The sequence below is a fragment of the Phyllobates terribilis genome, unplaced genomic scaffold (genome assembly GCF_046119375.1).
Source record: "Phyllobates terribilis strain yellow unplaced genomic scaffold, ASM4611937v1 Scaffold_7__3_contigs__length_470593459, whole genome shotgun sequence".
NCBI classification, from domain to species: Eukaryota; Metazoa; Chordata; class Amphibia; order Anura; family Dendrobatidae; genus Phyllobates; species Phyllobates terribilis.
This window is the reverse complement of record NW_027362767.1, coordinates 320,013,965-320,033,397: the sequence shown is the minus strand read 5'-3', so window position 1 is coordinate 320,033,397 and position 19,433 is coordinate 320,013,965. Positions and strand designations below refer to the sequence as shown.

Sequence of the window (19,433 nt, the reverse complement as noted above, 5' to 3'; positions counted from 1 at the left end):
GCAGCAGCTTTAGTGGACGCTACTGGAGCTGGAATTACGCGGCTGCTGGCATGAGACTTGCCCTCCAATAGATCCTTGTAAATGGATTTAAAGTGTATTCATTCAAATTAGAGAGACAATTTAAATTAAAAAGCTTAGAGCTGCCTCCACCACAGGGGGGCTCGCTCGACCCACCAGCGGACAGGCACCAGTATTGGGAGAGGGGGGCTGGCCGTCAGGGTTCACCGCGGCTCTGGCACAAACCCGGCGACGCGGAGGTGGCACGGGCAGGAGCGGACTGAACGTGTCGGCTTCTCACTTTTTGGATTTTAGAAGGGCATGACATGCCTATATCTGTGTCTCCCCCTCCTTTTACTCCTCCACCTCTTTTCTTTTCGCATGACTATATGTACTTGTCACTTTTCCATGTGTTAGTTGTGTCTTCTGAGCAGTTTGTCAGCTTTTGGACACCTTTGAAGGTGTTTTCTATGTGTTTCTATGTGTTTTTGTTTGCCTGCCATTGGTTTTAACGGTGTTCGAAGGTGTTCGACGAACAGTTCGACGAACAGTTCGGCGAACACACGGGTGTTCGATGAACCGAACCGAACTCGAACACTACGGGGGTGGCTCAACACTAGTGCTAACCTATTGATCAGACATATATTGTAGTTTAGATCTACAGAAAATTTAATGGAAAGCCCAAACCCAGTGTAGATATTATACAGCTCTGCACTAATAACAGGAATGATAAAGTGTATGAGTGTATAAAAGAAAACCACAGCAGCATAAAAAATAACACAAATATAAATAAATTATAAATTAGTGTGTAGTCGGGATAGCAAGAATATATTCCATTATTTTCAGAGTGCCATGTATAAACTCCAAAAGGGAATTCTAGAAATAAAAAATAATTTTATTAATTACTTACTTTATGATTTATCACTTAACAGCTTTTCACAATAGTATAATTATAGAAGGCATTATCTATAGTCACTCAGGGAATGAACAAGAAGAGACAAAAAGAGGTTTCAGGACAAAGTGTGATTTGCATACTTCTAGACATACCTCTGTGAGCGACTGCAGACTTTTATCAGAAGACCAGACAACCCCTTTAATGTTTTCCTTAATTCAGCACAAGTGCACAACTTGACCAATATGCATTTCATTTTAGACGTTAGAATAAAGAAATCCAGAATATTCATATTTGTACAAACTAGTGTTATACCATACATATAAAGCTGGTATTAGATGCAAGCTCTTTACATATGTGCTAATCTGATATATTTTCCTACTGTCTCCTAAGGCTTCCTCCTCCAAAGATATGGAGGCAGTGACTCAAAAGGGACTTATCAAAGGACATGCATATTCAGTGACAGACATAAAGAAGGTGTCTTTGGGAGAGAAGACCCTTTGCTTTGGAAAGACCTCCAAACTTTTCATGATCAGAATGAGGAATCCATGGGGAAAGAGAGAGTGGAGAGGCGCCTGGCATGATGAGTACGTAAAATGTACTTAGAATATTTACTAATATAGTGCAACGCTCCATAACCCACTGCTAGTGACCTGGCAAATTCTGCATAGACAGTGGTAGACTATAGCACGGACAATGCTAGGATGAGAAATCGAGAAGTAGGGGTATATAACATTATTTAAGACAGATGTCACAATCTTTGAGTCCTGCCAAGAGATACAGAAAACTTTATACCTTGCTAAGCCACTTGCATTGAAGTTGGCAGAGAGAATAGATCCCAATCCACTGCACTTACTGTTCTTTATCATGCATGCTTAAAAGAACGTTCTTCCATAAAAGGCGCGGTTAACTGCAAACAATTATAGTTCTCCCTAGGAAAAAAGCAGATGCAAAAAAAAGTCTCTTTTTTGTCTTGAAGATCTGAAGAGTGGAAAAAGGTGAGCAAATCGGAGAAAGGGAAGCTCGGACTAGCTGTGCGGAACGATGGCGAGTTCTGGTGAGATTGGGACACCAACAATGTCATGAAATTAGATCAGCTGTAGACTCCATACACACTAATTGCAGGGTTTAATTTTTTTTCAACTTTGATTGTGTTAAATAACAATCTCCCTTAAAAAAAACAATGTTAGCAAATGACTCCATATATCAGGAAATATCCTCATATCAGTTGGTGGCCAAGAAATGATGGAAAACAAAATAGGGGAAAGAATTTTGTTATGTTACTTGTTACACATCTACCAATAGGAATAGCTAAGATTGTCAAAATAAACAAGTGCAGCATTTTAGTATTTCAAAGTGAAAACTGATGACAGATCTCCTTTAAGCATTAACTTCTATAAAACAACATGTTTGCATTCAACAACATGCATGTGTTTTCAGTGGGGAGATGGGAGTAAGCTGCTGGCAGACAACATTTGAGGCTGGGGTCACACGATCGTATATTCTCTCTGCAAGAGAATCGGATCGATTATGTTAATGACACTCGGCTCAAACGCTGCTCCAAGTTTCAGCTGAGTGTCATCTTAACGTGACCTGATTCTCTAGCATGAGAAGTTCACAACACAGATGGGGAGAAGATGGAGAACTTCATTTCTCCATCTTCTCCATTGTCCGAGTCTGTGGAAATCAGACTGCACTCAGACTACATCCGAGTGCAATCTGATGTTTTACACGCATCCATAGACCTGTATGGGTGCATCTCATGTGATTAGTGGAGCCACTGGCAGCATGATGCCGAATCGGCATGAGAAAAAAGATAACGTAGATCTGCGCTGCCCCATAGTATAACATTGGTCCGAGTGCTATCCGATAAAACATCAGATCGCACTCGTCCGATGTATACGCTCCTATGATCGAACTCTGAGGTGGTTTATTCCAGAAGAACAAATTCAATAGGCATTGAAACTCAACATGCCCTATCCTCTGCCCCCCCCCCCAGTTAACCACAGAAATCTTTGCCTTCCTACCCATTAGATGACAAGTCTAGCTGGTTCAGATGACAGTTCTCCAATGTGAATGGGGGAGACTTTACTAGGTGAATTTATAGCAAACACTGCAACACCAGTAGATTATATCTTCATTGGTAATTTTTTTGGCCTATAGACACAAATGCTTTAAGCTAGATATGTGTTATGGACTAGAAATTATTATTGCAATTCGGTTTTATTAAACATTTTGCGCTGTTTGTCTTCTCTAACCTCTGTGTAGTACTGTCTTATTGCTGGCAGCAGAATGAGTTATCTAAGAATCCATCAGTGAGCTCGTTCTGATAGGAGAGTGTTATATTTGTCTTTATATGAGCTCCATAATATTGATTTATGACCACAATAAAATTAAGCTGAACCTTTAGCAATCTATCTGCTGAGAGGAGCTCAGAAAAAGACAGACAAAAGAGTTCTCTCTCCTGTCAGAACGTGCTCACTCACAGATTCTTATTTAACTCATTTAACAGCTAGCAATGTGCAGAAAAACTAAAATCCGATGCTAAATTTTTAATGAAATCCAACATCAAAAAATATTACTTTTAGTTAAAAATACATTGAACAAAGTTTACAAAGATGTCCATATCTTTTAATATAACTGCATAACCAATTAACTGTGCTGGATAATCCACATGTATATAGTGTAGTAAGATCAGGTCATAGACTGTAATGTAGTTTGTAGAACGGTGAAAAAAAAAAAGAATAGTGTTATATGTGCCCACAATGCAGAAATGCTCCGGATTTCTCCTGTGCGTTTCTGCATCTCCCTGGCAGAAAACACGTATGCGGATTGTACATGCGGATTGTACATGCAGATTGTACATGCGGATTGTACATGCGGATTGTACATGCAGATTGTACATGCGGATTGTACATGCGGATTGTACATGCGGATTGTACATGCAGATTGTACATGCGGATTGTACATGCGGATTGTACATGAGTTTTCCTGCCAGGGACATGCGGATGTGAAACGTTCTTCACTTGCATTTCCACATGCGGGTTGTCAAGCGCTTTCCAGGCGATTTTAGCATCACTTGCAAAGTGCTTGACAACTTGGTCACACTATATAAATCCATGCAACCAGCATGGATTTATATAGTGTGACCGTAAAAGAATGGTAAAAAATAAAAAAATAAATCTATACTTACCTTCTGATGGCCCCTGCAGTCTTGCTTCGCTCCGTCCTGGCAGCCGGCAGGTCGCGGTACACTGTAGGACCTGCCGTCACATGACTAAATGACGTCAGTGCAGGTCCTTCAGTCCACCGCGATCTGCCGGCATGGGAGGACGAGCGCAGCGGGGGCCGTCAGAAGGTAAATATAACATTTATTTTTTATTTTATTCTTTTTTTCACAGGTTCTATGGTACCCGTGTCCGGAGGAGAGTCTCCTGTCCTCTAGACCCGGGTACCATCCGTACATTGAAACGCATGGAATGCGCATCTACAGATACAGTGATGCGGAATCCATGCATTTCAATGCAAGTCAATGGCGGCGAAAACGCAGCACTTCTGCAAAATAAGTGGTAGTGCTGCATTTTTTTCCGCAATGATAATCCGCAGCGGAAATTTCCGCAGCATGTGCACAGCACATGCGGATTATCACTGGGGAACATGGCAGGCCTTCTACCATGCGTTTTTTAAGCATTTCTGCAGCGTTTTTGCAACTGTGGAAACGTTTAAAAAACGCATTGTGTGCACACAGCCTAACAGTTGTCAGTCTTTTTCTAAGGCTGTGTGCCCACGATGCATTTTTTAAATGGCAAAAATGCTGCAGAAACGCTTAAAAAACGCATGGTAGAAGGCCTGCCATGGTCCCCAATGATAATCCGCATGTGCTGTGCACATACTGCGGAAATTTCCGCTGTGGATTATCATTGCGGAAAAAAACGCAGCACAACCAATTATTTTGCGGAAGTGCTGCGTTTTCGCCGCCATTGACTTGCATTGAAATGCATGGATTCCGCATCACTGCATCTGTACATGCGGATTCCAATGTGCGGATGGTACCCGGGTGTGGAGGACAGGAGACTCCTCCGGACCCGGGTACCATAGAACCTGTGAAAAAAAGAATAAAATAAAAAATAAATGTTATATTTACCTTCTGATGGCCCCCGCTGCACTCGTCCTCCCATGTCGGCAGATCGCGGTGGACTGAAGGACCTGTGCTGACGTCATAGTCATGTGACGGCAGGTCCTTCAGTGTACCGCGAACTGCCGGCAGCCAGGACGGAGCGAAGCAAGACTCTGGGGGCCATCAGAAGGTAAGTAAATGTAGCACCCTGAGGATTCGGCTGCTACAGGGGTATTACACCTCAAGCCAGAGGTGTGATATTCCACTCCCGGGTAAGGATGGAGTGTGGAACTGAGCTCAGTAGGCTGCATGCACTACATACATCCCATTTCCGGGGGACAGACCAATGGTACTCCCACTAGAGAAATGTGCAGGTACGACAGCGTCTGTCCCTGGCTGGAGTGGGAGGGGGGTGGAACATCCCAGTAGTGTAGGGGCAGATAGGGGGAGCAGTCTGGGTAATGCTAGGAGCTCATTGGGTGCTGGTCACCTGAGCTCACACATAGAGGGAGTATATAAGGTGGGAACCATCTTAGATCAGGGTCTTTGTAGAGGTCAGTCAGTCAGTCAGTCAGTCTGTCAGTCTGTCGGAGTTGAGTCAGAGGAAGAGAGCAGAGGAGAAGAGCAGCTCCAAGGCCCAGAGAGAGAGAGGAGAAAGAAGGACCCAGAGGGGGAGAAGAGAGAACTCCAAGATCCCAAAATTAGACCAGAGGGTGAAGAGTTGGCACAAGGGTACCGGATCCCAAGCTGGTGGAGGGCACTAATCCTCAGCCAGAGACCGGAGGTCGTGGGCAGGATCTGCCACGACCACCCATTAAATCCACCCGGAAGGCAGACCAGGAATAGGGTCAGGGAACCCAGAGACAAGGGTTTACCAACAAGAGGCCCGAGGGAGCCGGACTTAGGTGGATCCCTGGTGGAGAAGGCCAGAGAGAGAAGGAACGTCAGAAAGGGAGCTCAGGATCACGCTCCAGAATTTCTTGGGTGTTGGCCGAGTCCAGGACCTGGTGGACGCAGCACGGCTCGGGCGGTCACTCAAGGCCGGAGTGACCAGAACAACAGCAGTAAGTAAAGACCCTGAACTGCACAGCCCGACTCTGAGTCTCATTACCATCCTCCCTGCACCTCCACAACCACCATCCTCTACACCTGACCCCCTGAGGCTATACCCCTCCCGTTGGGGGTTATACTACCTGAGCTGCACACACACCACCAGCCTCAGCGGACCCTGCTGCAGCGGCGGCCGTATTGACCGCAAATCAACGGGTGGCGTAGTCGACATAAAAGAACATCTAGTAACATCTAAAAGGACTGCCACACACTGAGCTTGACACCCTGGGCACGGACCGGGTCACCGCCACTCGGAGACTACAACCCCCATCTGATCCGGCTCCGGGTATCCCCCAAACAACACTGGCCCAGGGGGCGCGTCATATAGATTTATTTTTTTCTTTTTTACCATTCTTTCGGTCACACTATATAAATCCATGCCGTTTGCATGGATTTATATAGTGTGACCAAGTTGTGAAGCACTTTCCAAATGATGCTAAAATCGCTTGGAAAGCGCTTGTCAACCCGAATGCGGAAATGCATGTGAAGAACACTTCACATCCGCTTGTCCCTTCCAGGAAAACGCATGTACAATCCGCATGTACAATCCGCATGTACAATCCGCATGTACAATCCGCATGCGTTTTTTTCTGCCAGGGAGATGCAGAAACGCTCAGGAAAAATCCGGAGCATTTCTGCATCGTGGGCACATAGCCTTACTGCTCCATTAGTGGAGAGTGCACACATCACTCAGTGATCTTATGCCAAGTTTGTGCGGTGTTCTCTTTCTTGTAGGATGACGTTTGAGGACTGGTGTAATAACTTCACTCATGCTGACGTCTGCCGGATGATTAACACTTCATATCTCAGCCAACACAAAACATGGGAGAGGGGAGAGGCTCACGGAAAATGGACGGATAATACTGATGCCCTGCTGAATCGCTCCGGAGGATGCTTCAATAATAAAAGTACATTTTTTCAGAATCCACAGGTGACTGCAAAACTGTTAGAGACACCTTATAATATAGTAGCAGGGGTCTTTCTAGTAATCTGCTTGAGGCTTAAAGTGAACCTGTCACGTCCTAGTTGCTATGTACACTGCCCCCATAGCGTTGTTAGTGATGCAATGTGCATCACTAGCAAGCTTTTTTCATTAAAATCAGTGGTAGTATAATGATTTTATAACTTTATATACACTTTGTCCTACCTGCCCGTATTCAGTCATAGGGGTGTGATTCTCTCATTCAGTGATAGGGGTGTGATTCTCTCATTCAGTCATAGGGGTGTGATTCTCTCATTCAGTGATAGGGGTGTGATTCTCTCATTCAGTCATAGGGGTGTGATTCTCTCATTCAGTCATAGGGGTGTGATTCTCTCATTCAGTCATAGGGGTGTGATTCTCTCATTCAGTCATAGGGGTGTGATTCTCTCATTCAGTGATAGGGGTGTGATTCTCTCATTCAGTCATAGGGGTGTGATTCTCTCATTCAGTGATAGGGGTGTGATTCTCTCATTCAGTCATAGGGGTGTGATTCTCTCATTCAGTGATAGGGGTGTGATTCTCTCATTCAGTCATAGGGGTGTGATTCTCTCATTCAGTCATAGGGGTGTGATTCTCTCATTCAGTGATAGGGGTATGATTCTCTCATTCAGTCATAGGGGTGTGATTCTCTCATTCAGTCATAGGGGTGTGATTCTCTCATTCAGTCATAGGGGTGTGATTCTCTCATTCAGTGATAGGGGTGTGATTCTCTCATTCAGTCATAGGGGTGTGATTCTCTCATTCAGTCATAGGGGTGTGATTCTCTCATTCAGTGATAGGGGTGTGATTCTCTCATTCAGTCATAGGGGTGTGGTTCTCTCATTCAGTGATAGGGGTGTGATTCTCTCATTCAGTCATAGGGGTGTGATTCTCTCATTCAGTCATAGGGGTGTGATTCTCTCATTCAGTCATAGGGGTGTGATTCTCTCAGTCAGTCATAGGGGTGTGATTCTCTCATTCAGTCATAGGGGTGTGATTCTCTCATTCAGTCATAGGGGTGTGATTCTCTCATTCAGTCATAGGGGTGTGATTCTCTCATTCAGTCATAGGGGTGTGATTCTCTCATTCAGTCATAGGGGTGTGATTCTCTCATTCAGTGATAGGGGTATGATTCTCTCATTCAGTCATAGGGGTGTGATTCTCTCATTCAGTCATAGGGGTGTGATTCTCTCATTCAGTGATAGGGGTGTGATTCTCTCATTCAGTGATAGGGGTGTGATTCTCTCATTCAGTGATAGGGGTGTGATTCTCTCATTCAGTCATAGGGGTGTGATTCTCTCATTCAGTCATAGGGGTGTGATTCTCTCAGTCAGTCATAGGGGTGTGATTCTCTCATTCAGTCATAGGGGTGTGATTCTCTCATTCAGTCATAGGGGTGTGATTCTCTCATTCAGTCATAGGGGTGTGATTCTCTCATTCAGTCATAGGGGTGTGATTCTCTCATTCAGTCATAGGGGTGTGATTCTCTCATTCAGTCATAGGGGTGTGATTCTCTCATTCAGTCATAGGGGTGTGATTCTCTCATTCAGTGATAGGGGTGTGATTCTCTCATTCAGTCATAGGGGTGTGATTCTCTCATTCAGTCATAGGGGTGTGATTCTCTCATTCAGTCATAGGGGTGTGATTCTCTCATTCAGTCATAGGGGTGTGATTCTCTCATTCAGTGATAGGGGTATGATTCTCTCATTCAGTCATAGGGGTGTGATTCTCTCATTCAGTCATAGGGGTGTGATTCTCTCATTCAGTCATAGGGGTGTGATTCTCTCATTCAGTGATAGGGGTGTGATTCTCTCATTCAGTGATAGGGGTGTGATTCTCTCATTCAGTGATAGGGGTGTGATTCTCTCATTCAGTCATAGGGGTGTGATTCTCTCATTCAGTCATAGGGGTGTGATTCTCTCAGTCAGTCATAGGGGTGTGATTCTCTCATTCAGTCATAGGGGTGTGATTCTCTCATTCAGTCATAGGGGTGTGATTCTCTCATTCAGTCATAGGGGTGTGATTCTCTCATTCAGTCATAGGGGTGTGATTCTCTCATTCAGTCATAGGGGTGTGATTCTCTCATTCAGTCATAGGGGTGTGATTCTCTCATTCAGTCATAGGGGTGTGATTCTCTCATTCAGTGATAGGGGTGTGATTCTCTCATTCAGTCATAGGGGTGTGATTCTCTCATTCAGTCATAGGGGTGTGATTCTCTCAGTCAGTCATAGGGGTGTGATTCTCTCAGTCAGTCATAGGGGTGTGATTCTCTCAGTCAGTCACTGCTGGCGCCGCCCATGTATTTGAATACTGCTCCCGGCGGAGGTCATTTTTTGAGGCCCTCACTCCAGCAACTCCGATCTAGACTCCTCAGCATGTATGTGTGTGTGTATGTGTTTTTTCACGAACACACACATTTTTCACATAATGAGATCCCAAAGCTAAATTGCCAGCATTGTAATTATTCTACAGTATTATAAGATGTCGGCTTTCATGGTATTCTCCAAAAAGTCTTTGGTCCCAATTCATTAAGACCAGCGATTTTCTTTATGAGGGGTGTGCTGGAGTCGAAGCTCCTGATTTATGAAGAGATGGACACTTGAATCTGGAGCGTCTGATGAGGTGCACGTCCCTTACTGGAGTAAGAATTATGATGTAGGAAACCCGACAGCTCATCGTGAATTAGATCAGCAGTGGCATCACACCCTTGTCCTTCCCATTGTGGTGGAGCTGGGAAAAACTGGAGTGAAAACGCCATAAGTCACAATATACTTTTGCGCAACTCCAAGTTGCACCACAATTTTGCAACTTTTCAAAACAATTTGTACCAGAATTCTGGCAAAATTGTTCTGATGAATCGGGTCCATGTTTCTGTTTGGATCCTGTGACTTCTCAATCGTGTCAAACGTGGCCAGTTTTTTTCTTTCTTATTTCATTCTTGCTGCTCTCCTGAGTATTCTGATAGTTTTTTTACCAATACTTTTTTTTTAATCCACCATATCGCTCCTTTTTATTTTGTGCTAATTTATATGGTCTCACTGAATATTCTAGGGGCAGATCTTTAGATTACCAATGGGGCAAAGGGCACAAAAATGAATCCTAAATTAAAAAAAAATGTATGTATGTATGTATATATATATATATATATATATATATATATATATATATATATATATATACAGTACAGACCAAAAGTTTGGACACACCTTCTCATTTAAAGATTTTTCTGTATTTTCATGACTTTGAAAATTGTACATTCACACTGAAGGCATCAAAACTATGAATTAACACATGTGGAATTATATACTTAACAAAAAAGTGTGAAACAACTGAAAATATGTCTTATATTCTAGGTTCTTCAAAGTAGCCACCTTTTGCTTTGATGACTGCTTTGCACACTCTTGGCATTTTCTTGATGAGCTGCAAGAGGTAGTCACCGGAAATTATTTTCACTTCACAGGTGTGCCCTGTCAGGTTTAATAAGTGGGATTTCTTGCCTTATAAATGGGTTGGGACCATCAGTTGTGTTGTGCAGAAGTCAGGTGGATATGCACCTGATAGTCCTACTGAATAGACTGTTAGAATTTGTATTATGTCAAGAAAAAAGCAGCTAAGTAAAGAAAAACGAGTGGCCATCATTACTTTAAGAAATGAAGGTCAGTCAGTCCGAAAAATTGGGCAAACTTTGAAAGTGTCCACAAGTGCAGTTGCAAAAACCATCAAGCGCTACAAAGAAACTGGCTCATATGAGGACCGCCCCAGGAAAGGAAGACCAAGAGTCACCTCTGCTTCTGAGGATAAGTTTATCCGAGTCACCAGCCTCAGAAATCGCAGGTTAACAGCAGCTCAGATTAGAGACCAGGTCAATGCCACACAGAGTTCTAGCAGCAGACACATCTCTTCAACAACTGTTAAGAGGAGACTTCGTGCAGCAGGCCTTCATGGCAAAATAGCTGCTAGGAAACCACTGGTAAGGACAGGCAACAAGCAGAAGAGACTTGTTTGGGCTAAAGAACACAAGGAATGGACATCAGACCAGTGGAAATCTGTGCTTTGGTCTGATGAGTCCAAATTTGAGATCTTTGGTTCAAACCACCGTGTCTTTGTGCGATGCAGAAAAGGTGAACGGATGGACTCTACATGCCTGGTTCCCACCGTGAAGCATGGAGGAGGAGGTGTGATGGTGTGGGGGTGCTTTGCTGGTGACACTGTTAGGGATTTATTCAAAATTGAAGGCATACTAAACCAGCATGGCTACCACAACATCTTGCAGCGGCATGCTATTCCATCCGGTATGCGTTTAGTTGAACCATCATTTATTTTTCCACAGGACAATGACCCCAAACACACCTCCAGGCTGTGTAAGGGCTATTTTACCAAAAAGGAGAGTGATGGGGTGCTACGCCAGATGACCTGGCCTCCACAGTCACCAGACCTGAACCCAATCGAGATGGTTTGGGGTGAGTTGGCCGCAGAGTGAAGGCAAAAGGGCCAACAAGTGCTAAGCATCTCTGGGAACTCCTTCAAGATTGTTGAAAGACCATTTCCTGTGGCTACCTCTTGAAGCTCATCAAGAGAATGCCAAGAGTGTGCAAAGCAGTCATCAAAGCAAAAGGTGGCTACTTTGAAGAACCTAGAATATAAGACATATTTTCAGTTGTTTCACACTTTTTTGTTAAGTATATAATTCCACATGTGTTAGTTCATAGTTTTGATGCCTTTAGTGTGAATGTACAATTTTCATAGTCATGAAAATACAGAAAAATCTGTAAATGAGAATGTGTGTCCAAACTTTTGGTCTGTACTGTATATATATATATATATGACGCACCCCCTGGGCCAGTGTTGTGCAGGGGGATACCCGGAGCCGGGCCTTCTGTAAGATGCTGGGGGTTGTAGTCTCCGTGTGGCGGCGACCCGATCCGTGCCCAGGGTGGTCAAACCAGTGGCAGTCTATTGGTATTGTAATTGTCCAACTACGCCACCCGTGGATTGCGGTCAGTGGGGGGACCGCCGCTGCGCTGCAGACCGCTGAGGCTGATGTTGTATGCGCAGCCAAGAATGGGATGACTCCCCACGGGAGAAGTATTGCCTCAGGGCAGCTAGAGTGAATGATGGTAGTGATGGTGTGAGCGTCCCAGTATTGATGGTGCTGGTGCGGCGATGAAACACAGAGACTTGTAATTGCAGTTTCCAATGCTTTACTCACAGTTGTTATTCTGGTCACTTGTGCACATGAGGGACTGCCGGAGCCGTGCTGCGTTCACCAGGCAAGGGACTCGACCAACTCCCAGGCAATTCCAGAGCGTGGCACAGGGCTCCCTTCTTTTCCTTTCTCTGGCCGTCCCCACCAGTGACCCACCTTTGTCCAGCTCCCTCGGGCCTTCTCTTGGCGAAACCTATCTCCGGTTTCCCTGACCCTATGCGGTATGCTTTCCTGGTGGATGTAGTGAGGGGTCGCACCAAGATGTGGTAACAACCTCCGGTCTTTGGCTGAGGAATCTGTTGCCTCCACCAATTTGGGTTCCGGTACCCTGTTCTGCCAACCCTTCACCCTGTATCTCCTGGGCATATGGGGTTCCTTCTGTCCTCGTGTCTCTGGGCCTTTCTCTGTGTTCCTTGATTCCTTTCTCCTCTGTTCCAGTTCCTTTCTTACTTTCCTTTCCGTTCCTTCTCCTCTCTCTTTCTGCTGTTTCTGGCCTCCACTCCAAGCCTGCCTCTGGAGCTGGGCCCAGACTGAGCCACAGCTCCCTGTCAGCTTTCTCTGGCTGAACTCCTCTCTGAACTGGCTCAACTTCTAAGATGGTGCCCACCTTATATACCTCCTTCTAACACCCGAGCCCAGGTGATTAGCAACCAATGGGCTCCTACCTATGCCCAGAGACCCACCCCTATCTGCTCCTACACCACTGGGTATTCCACCCCCCGCCCCACTCCAGCCAGGGACAGATGCTGTCGTGCCTGCACTTCTGTCTAGTGGGAGCACCATTGACCTGTCCCTCGGAAATGGGGTGTGTGTGGTGCATGCAGCTAAACGAGCCCTAGTCCACACTCCATCCTTACCCGGGAGTGGAATATCACACCTCTGGTCTGAGGTGCAATACCCCTGTAGCAGCCGAGCCCTCGGGGTGCTACATATATATATATATATCTAACCGTATGATGGAATTAAAATAAGATAAGAGCAAAAACTGACCGCTTTTGATTTGATGACAAGTTCTCTAAATTTGTGATCCTAAACTATCCATCTTGATGTTGGTTATTCTTTTGCTTTTTTTTCCCCTTTTAAGTACACAAAGCATAACTGTTCTTTCCACTGCCTTCACATACAGGTAATTATCATTCCAGCTGACTTTCCAATCATTAGTAGTGATGAGCGAGCACTAAAATGCTCGGATACGCATTCGAGTCGAGCAAATTAGAATGCTCAAGTGCTCGGTCCGAGTAGCGAGCCCAATGTAAGTCCATGGGAAACTCGAACATTTTTCCTGCGACTCCCCCCGGCGGTCTGCAGAGGGCCTAAAATTGCCCAAATTGATGGGAACAGTGCTCAGATGAAATGGGAACAGCATGGGGAAGACCCCTGGAAGCATCTCTGACTCCCAGGTCTCCGCTGTCAACAATGTTGTCAGGTATTATACCACTTTTACAGACTCACAAAAAAAACATACAAAAACTAAACTACAATGGATTTTCCTGGGAAATATGCTAAGGAACATCCTTTCCAGGGTAATGACTTGTATATAAGGCAAAATAAATAACCAAAACCAAAAATACTCCTCCATACCTTGGGCTATGTTCACATGTTGCGTTTTTGATGCGTTTTTGCACTTTTGCATTGCTTTCAACCAAGACGAATGAATTCACCAGGAAATGTCATTTTAACATTTTACAACCTTATCTGGCCATGTGGTGTGTGACACATCAGACACCTCCTGTTTCATTTATGAAGGAGGGACTCTGAAAGTCACAAAGCCTATTTTTATAGGGTCATCAGGCGGCCCTTACTATGGCCCTCATTATTCTTAAAGGGCCAGCAATCAACCCTCGCTATTGTTAGAGAGCCATCAGCCGGCTATGCTTTGTTGTTCCCATTTTTAACGAGTGGGTCTCCTATACTGTTATTGCGTATGCAGTGACTGCAAGGGCTGCCAAAATTTGGGAAAACCCCACTAACACTTTAAAGACACATAGAGCTGGGCCACAGTAACGACATGTTCCCATTAGAAAGGAGAGGGTCTGCTATCCAGTTATAGGGTACGCAGTGAGTCCAACGGCTGCCAAAATTTAGGAAAAACCTCACTAACAATTTAAAGACACATACAGGTGGGCCTCAGTAACGACATATTGACATATTCCCATTAAAAAGGAGAGGGTCTCCCATACTGTTTGCCTATGCAGTGACTGCAATGGCTGTCAAAAATTTGGAGGAATTCCAATGCCCCTTGCAAGAGACATAGAGGTCTGAGGGCCTCCTGAAAACAATGTTCCCATTATTAGGAAGTGTGTCTCCCATACTGTTTGCCTATGCAGTGAAGCAACGGCTGATAAAAATTTGGAGGAACTCCAATATCCCTTGCAAGAGACGTAGATATGTTGATATGGAACATATTGTGGTGATATGGTGGTGGATGATGAGGATGCAAAGAAGGAGGAGGAGAAGAGCAAGTAGACAAAATCAGGAAGCGTATACCCATGTCTGGATGTGAAGACAGAGGTGCATGGGAATAGAGTTAGACCTTCCAAAAAAAAGACACTGTATTTGAGTTTATGTTATCATTCGGTGGTGTTGAGAAGTCTGGCCCAATCCAGCGTTTGTTCATTTTTATAAGAGTTAGCCTGTCAGCATTTTCAGTTGACAGGCGGATGCGCCTATCAGTTATAATTGCACCAGCGGCACTAAAAACCCGCTCTGACAAAACGCTAGCGGCAAGGCAGGCCAGGACCTCCAAGGCGTATAGAGCCGGTTCATTCCACGTGTCCAGCTTGGATACCCAATATTTATAAGGCACAGAAAAATCATGAAGGACATTGGTACGGTCAGCAACGTACTCCCTCACCATCTTCGGAAACTTTTCCCTCCTTGGGAGAGTACCACGCGCCTCAGGGCCTGTGCGATGGGAGGGTCTGAGAAAACGGTCCCAGAACTTTGACAGTGCTCCCCTGACTCTGCTGGATTGCATTTGTGTCACTCTCGCCTGTACTCCTTGGTTGTCCAATGAACTGTGACCTCTGCCGCCAGCGTTTTCAGATGGGAATTTTTTAAATAATTCCGCAACAAGGGCCTTCTCGTACTGCCCCATTTTATTAGGCCTGTCCTGCGTGGGAATAAGAGACAGAAAGTTCTCCTTGTAACGCGAGTCTAGAAGTGTCACCAACCAGTAATGACTGTCACCCAAAATTTTGAGAATGCGAGGGTTATGGGAAAGGCATTGTAACAAACTCAGCCATGCATGCCAGACTGCTAACAGGCAAGACTTCCGTGTCGTCACCAAGAGGACGAGTGACCATGCTCTCCTCCTCCTCATCTCTGTCCTCAGGCCATCCATGCTGAACAGACGGTATGACAGTTGTGCAGGTAGTACAGTCCATAGCGCATGAAACTAGCTCCTGTTCTTCCTCCTCCTCCTCATTGTCACCCAATCCACGTTGGGATGAGATGAGGCTGGGCTGTGTGTAATCACCCTGTATGGTTCCTTGCTCCATCTCATCATGCTCTGCCTGCAATGCATCCTCTTTGATTGTGAGCAGAGAGTCTTTGAGAAGACAGAGAAGCGGGATGGTGACGCTAATTATGGCGTCATCGCTGCTCACCATTTTGGTGGAGTCCTCAAAGTTTTGGAGGATGGTACATATGTCTGACATCCATGTCCACTTCTGAAGTCTTATGTGTGGAGTCTGAACTGAATACCGACGGCCTTGTTGATGCTGGTAGTCAACAACTGCCCTCTTCTGCTCACAAATCCTTACCAACATCTGCTATGTAGAGTTCCAATGCGTGGGGACATCGCAGATCAGTTGGAAGCTGGAACCTGCAAACGCTGCTGATGCACGGCAAGGGCGGCGGAAGCTGTAGCTGACTTTCTAAAATGGGCAGACAGGCGGCGTACTCTGACAAGCAGATCTGGCAGATCCAGGTAGGTTTTAAGTAACCACTGAACCACGAGGTTAAGCACATGGGCCAGGCATTGTACGTGTGTGAGCTCGCCTCAACTCAGAGCCGCCACCAAGTTCCGGCCATTGTCACACACGACCATGCCTGGCTGTAAGGTCAGCGGTGTCAGCCACAGATCTGCCTGCTCTTTCAGAGCTGTCCACAACTCTTCAGCGTTGTGCGGTTTGTCACCCAAGCATTTTAGCAAGCATTCGCGAAATGTGCAAATTTAGTAGTTTGGCCTGTGGGGCGTTGGCTGCTTATTTGTGCTTGCATTCCAAGGACTGGGGTAGGGACAACTTAACGCTGCACTGGGACAAGGATGTGCTTGTTGAGAGGGTTCAATGACAGGTGCAGGGCGGGAGGCATCTTGGCATGCGCCATGGACAGGGGATTGGCGTGCACGCACAACAGCTGAACAAGCAGTGGTGTAACGCGCAGACACTGTTTCTGGACCCTGGGGTTTGGCCCACTTAGTCGGGTGCTTTGCTGCCATGTGCCTGATCATGCTGGTGGTGGTCAGGCTGCTAGTTTTGCTACCCCTGCTGATGCTGGCCTGGCAGGTGGTGCAAATTGCCTTTTTTTGGATTATTGGCAGAGTCTTTATAAAATAACCAGACTTGGGAAGACCTAACAGTTGTACTGGCAACTTCTGTCATGTTGGCGTTATGAGGAACGCTTTCCAGCCTTGTGTCTGTGGCCACGACACTGCTTCTTCCTGTCTGTTGTGGTGCTACGCCTCCCTCCCCCTGCATGTCCTCGTGCCAGGTTGGGTCAGTTACTATGTTATTCACCACCTCGTCTTCCACTTCCGCACCCTGGTCCCCCTCCTGACTTTCTGCCAATTGTGTCTCATCATTATCCACCTCTTGCAACAGTAATTGCACTTTCCCACCATCGCCTTTGTGTGTCCGTGGCGTCTCCAATATTTGGGCATCACTACACGCGTTCTCCTCTTGAATCGCTTGAAGCTGGCCAGACGAGAGGCCCGAATCTGCAAATGGAAAAGTGAACAGCTCTTTTGAGTATCCAAGTGTGGGATCGGTTGTCTCCGGGCACTCGGCATGGTGGGAGGAAGGAGGATCAGGGTGAGGAATATGCGGTCCAGACTCACGGGTACTGAGACTTGATCGTGTGGAAGACAGGGTGGTGGTGACAAAGTGACTGGAAGAATTATCTGCTATCCAACCAACAACTTTTTGACACTGTTCTGGGTTCAATAGTGGTGTCTGCAGTTCCCTAGTAATTGGGACAGGAAGGTCGAGCGACAAGACGTGGGTGTTTGTTGTGGCACAATTTCAGCTTGCCTACGACCTCAGCCTCTGCATGCACCATGACGTCCACTTCCCCGTCCCTTGCCACACACCTTGACCATTTTTAATGGAGGACAATATTTTCCATGTTCACGAGAAATGGCTGATTTTGGAACGCAGTTATATGTCTTACATCTGACAGAGAATCACGATTTTAAATAGCAGGCCTGTAATTTACTAATACTATTCTTCACAGACACCTAGTGTGAATAGCTTGACCGACACACTGCAACAAAATGAAAATAGAAGAAATGGCTGATTTTGGAACACTGTTATAGGTGATATGTCTGACAGAGAACCACAGTTTTAAATAGCAGGCCTGTAATTTACTAATATTATTTTACACAGAGACGTAGTGTGAATAGCTTGACCGACACACTGCAACAGAATGGAAAAGGATGCCAATATTTTCCACGTTCAGTTCAAATTTCTGGATTTTTATCGCTGAAATATGGAACAGATCTGGCTTTATTCTGCAGTGAGAACAAGCAAATGGAGCAGAAAAATTGTGTACTCTGGATTGCTTTTTAAGCAAATAACCAGGATTAAGATAAAAAAATGGGCCCTGGCCCCTGATATCTGGAGCTATGTCTACAATTAATGTAATTATTACAGCAGCAGCAGACAGGACGTTCAATGGACCCTCTTGTGCTTTATCATACACTGCAGTCTGCCACATACCCTGCCTGCCTAACTCCTGCTATCACTACTGAATATATGCAGCTGGATTAGTCCTCAGAAGGACTGTTAGTTCAGTTGGATATATATATATATATATATATATATATATAGATATAGATATATATATATATAGATATATATAGTGGAATACCTATACTAACTATAAACAAGCAAATCTCTCCATGACGCAGCAGCACCTCTCCCTACTCTGCCTGATTCCGGGGAGAGCATGGCGGCGCCAGGTCTTATATAGACCTGATGATGCTATGCAGCCAGCAAATCACTGTAATGCCCACAACCAACATGGCTACCGCATTACAGTGCATGGCAGGCAATCCTTGCATGTTCATTATCTCTCTAAGGAGCGCTAAACATGCAGGGAGGGGACCAGAGTTCCTGCTGGAGCAACCCGGAAATACTCGCCGAGCTTGTCGAGCACAGTGATGCTCAGGCAAGTACCGAGCAGTGGCAAGCACGTTAGCTCATCACTAATCATTAGTCATTACTGCTCACACTTTAACTCCAAAAGTTATTTTACAATAGTTTTCCTCCATTGGAGGCTCCATCTTTCCTCGTTACTTTTTCCTGAAAGGAGGAGACTACCTACAATTAGGATCTACTGCACTGAGGAGCATCAGTTCCCCCCAGTCCACAATACTGTGCCTGCTGCTAAAGAATTATCAGAGGGTCCTAATAAGTGTTCTGAGTATTCTGCTACATCAGTGAGAAGCTCAGAAGTTTCATAACCCTTAGGGTATGTGCCCACGTTTAGGATTTACTGCGGTTTTGACGCTGCATATGTATTGTCAAACCCGCAGCGTCCAGATGTCACAGCATAGTGAATGGGATTTCTAGAAATCTCATGTCCACTATGGGTCTCTGTAATAATTATAATGGATACCACAGGAGTCTCTTTGCGTGGAACAAAGATACTACAGAACACAGTTTATAGGTGTCAAAGTTTATATAGTAAACACACGGTGTTTCAAACAAGCGCAGACAAAAACTCAAAGTCCATAAACACTCAGGGGGTAATGCAATCAGCAGAGCAGTCTGTAAAGCACAGTTCACTCTAGAGGATGCTAGAAAACAAGTAAGTCTTTATCAAGTCCATACACAAATATATATATAGATGCAAGGAAGTCCATACAATATATATTAGATAATCCAGGGAGGCCTGGGTAGGAAGTCCCTGATAGTTGCAGAGC

The 19,433-nt window shown here is 45.2% G+C and overlaps 1 protein-coding gene across 1 annotated transcript in view; it reads left to right on the top strand.

Moving 5' to 3' along the window:
• The window catches only part of CAPN6 (calpain 6), a 142,746-nt gene that overhangs the window by 109,992 nt on the left and 13,321 nt on the right, over nucleotides 1–19,433 (top strand). Inside the window, exons 6-8 of the mRNA XM_073641134.1 lie at nucleotides 1,283–1,476; nucleotides 1,869–1,946; nucleotides 6,852–7,047. Coding sequence (XP_073497235.1) covers nucleotides 1,283–1,476; nucleotides 1,869–1,946; nucleotides 6,852–7,047 — 468 coding nt within the window. The remainder of the gene's footprint in view (nucleotides 1–1,282; nucleotides 1,477–1,868; nucleotides 1,947–6,851; nucleotides 7,048–19,433) is intronic.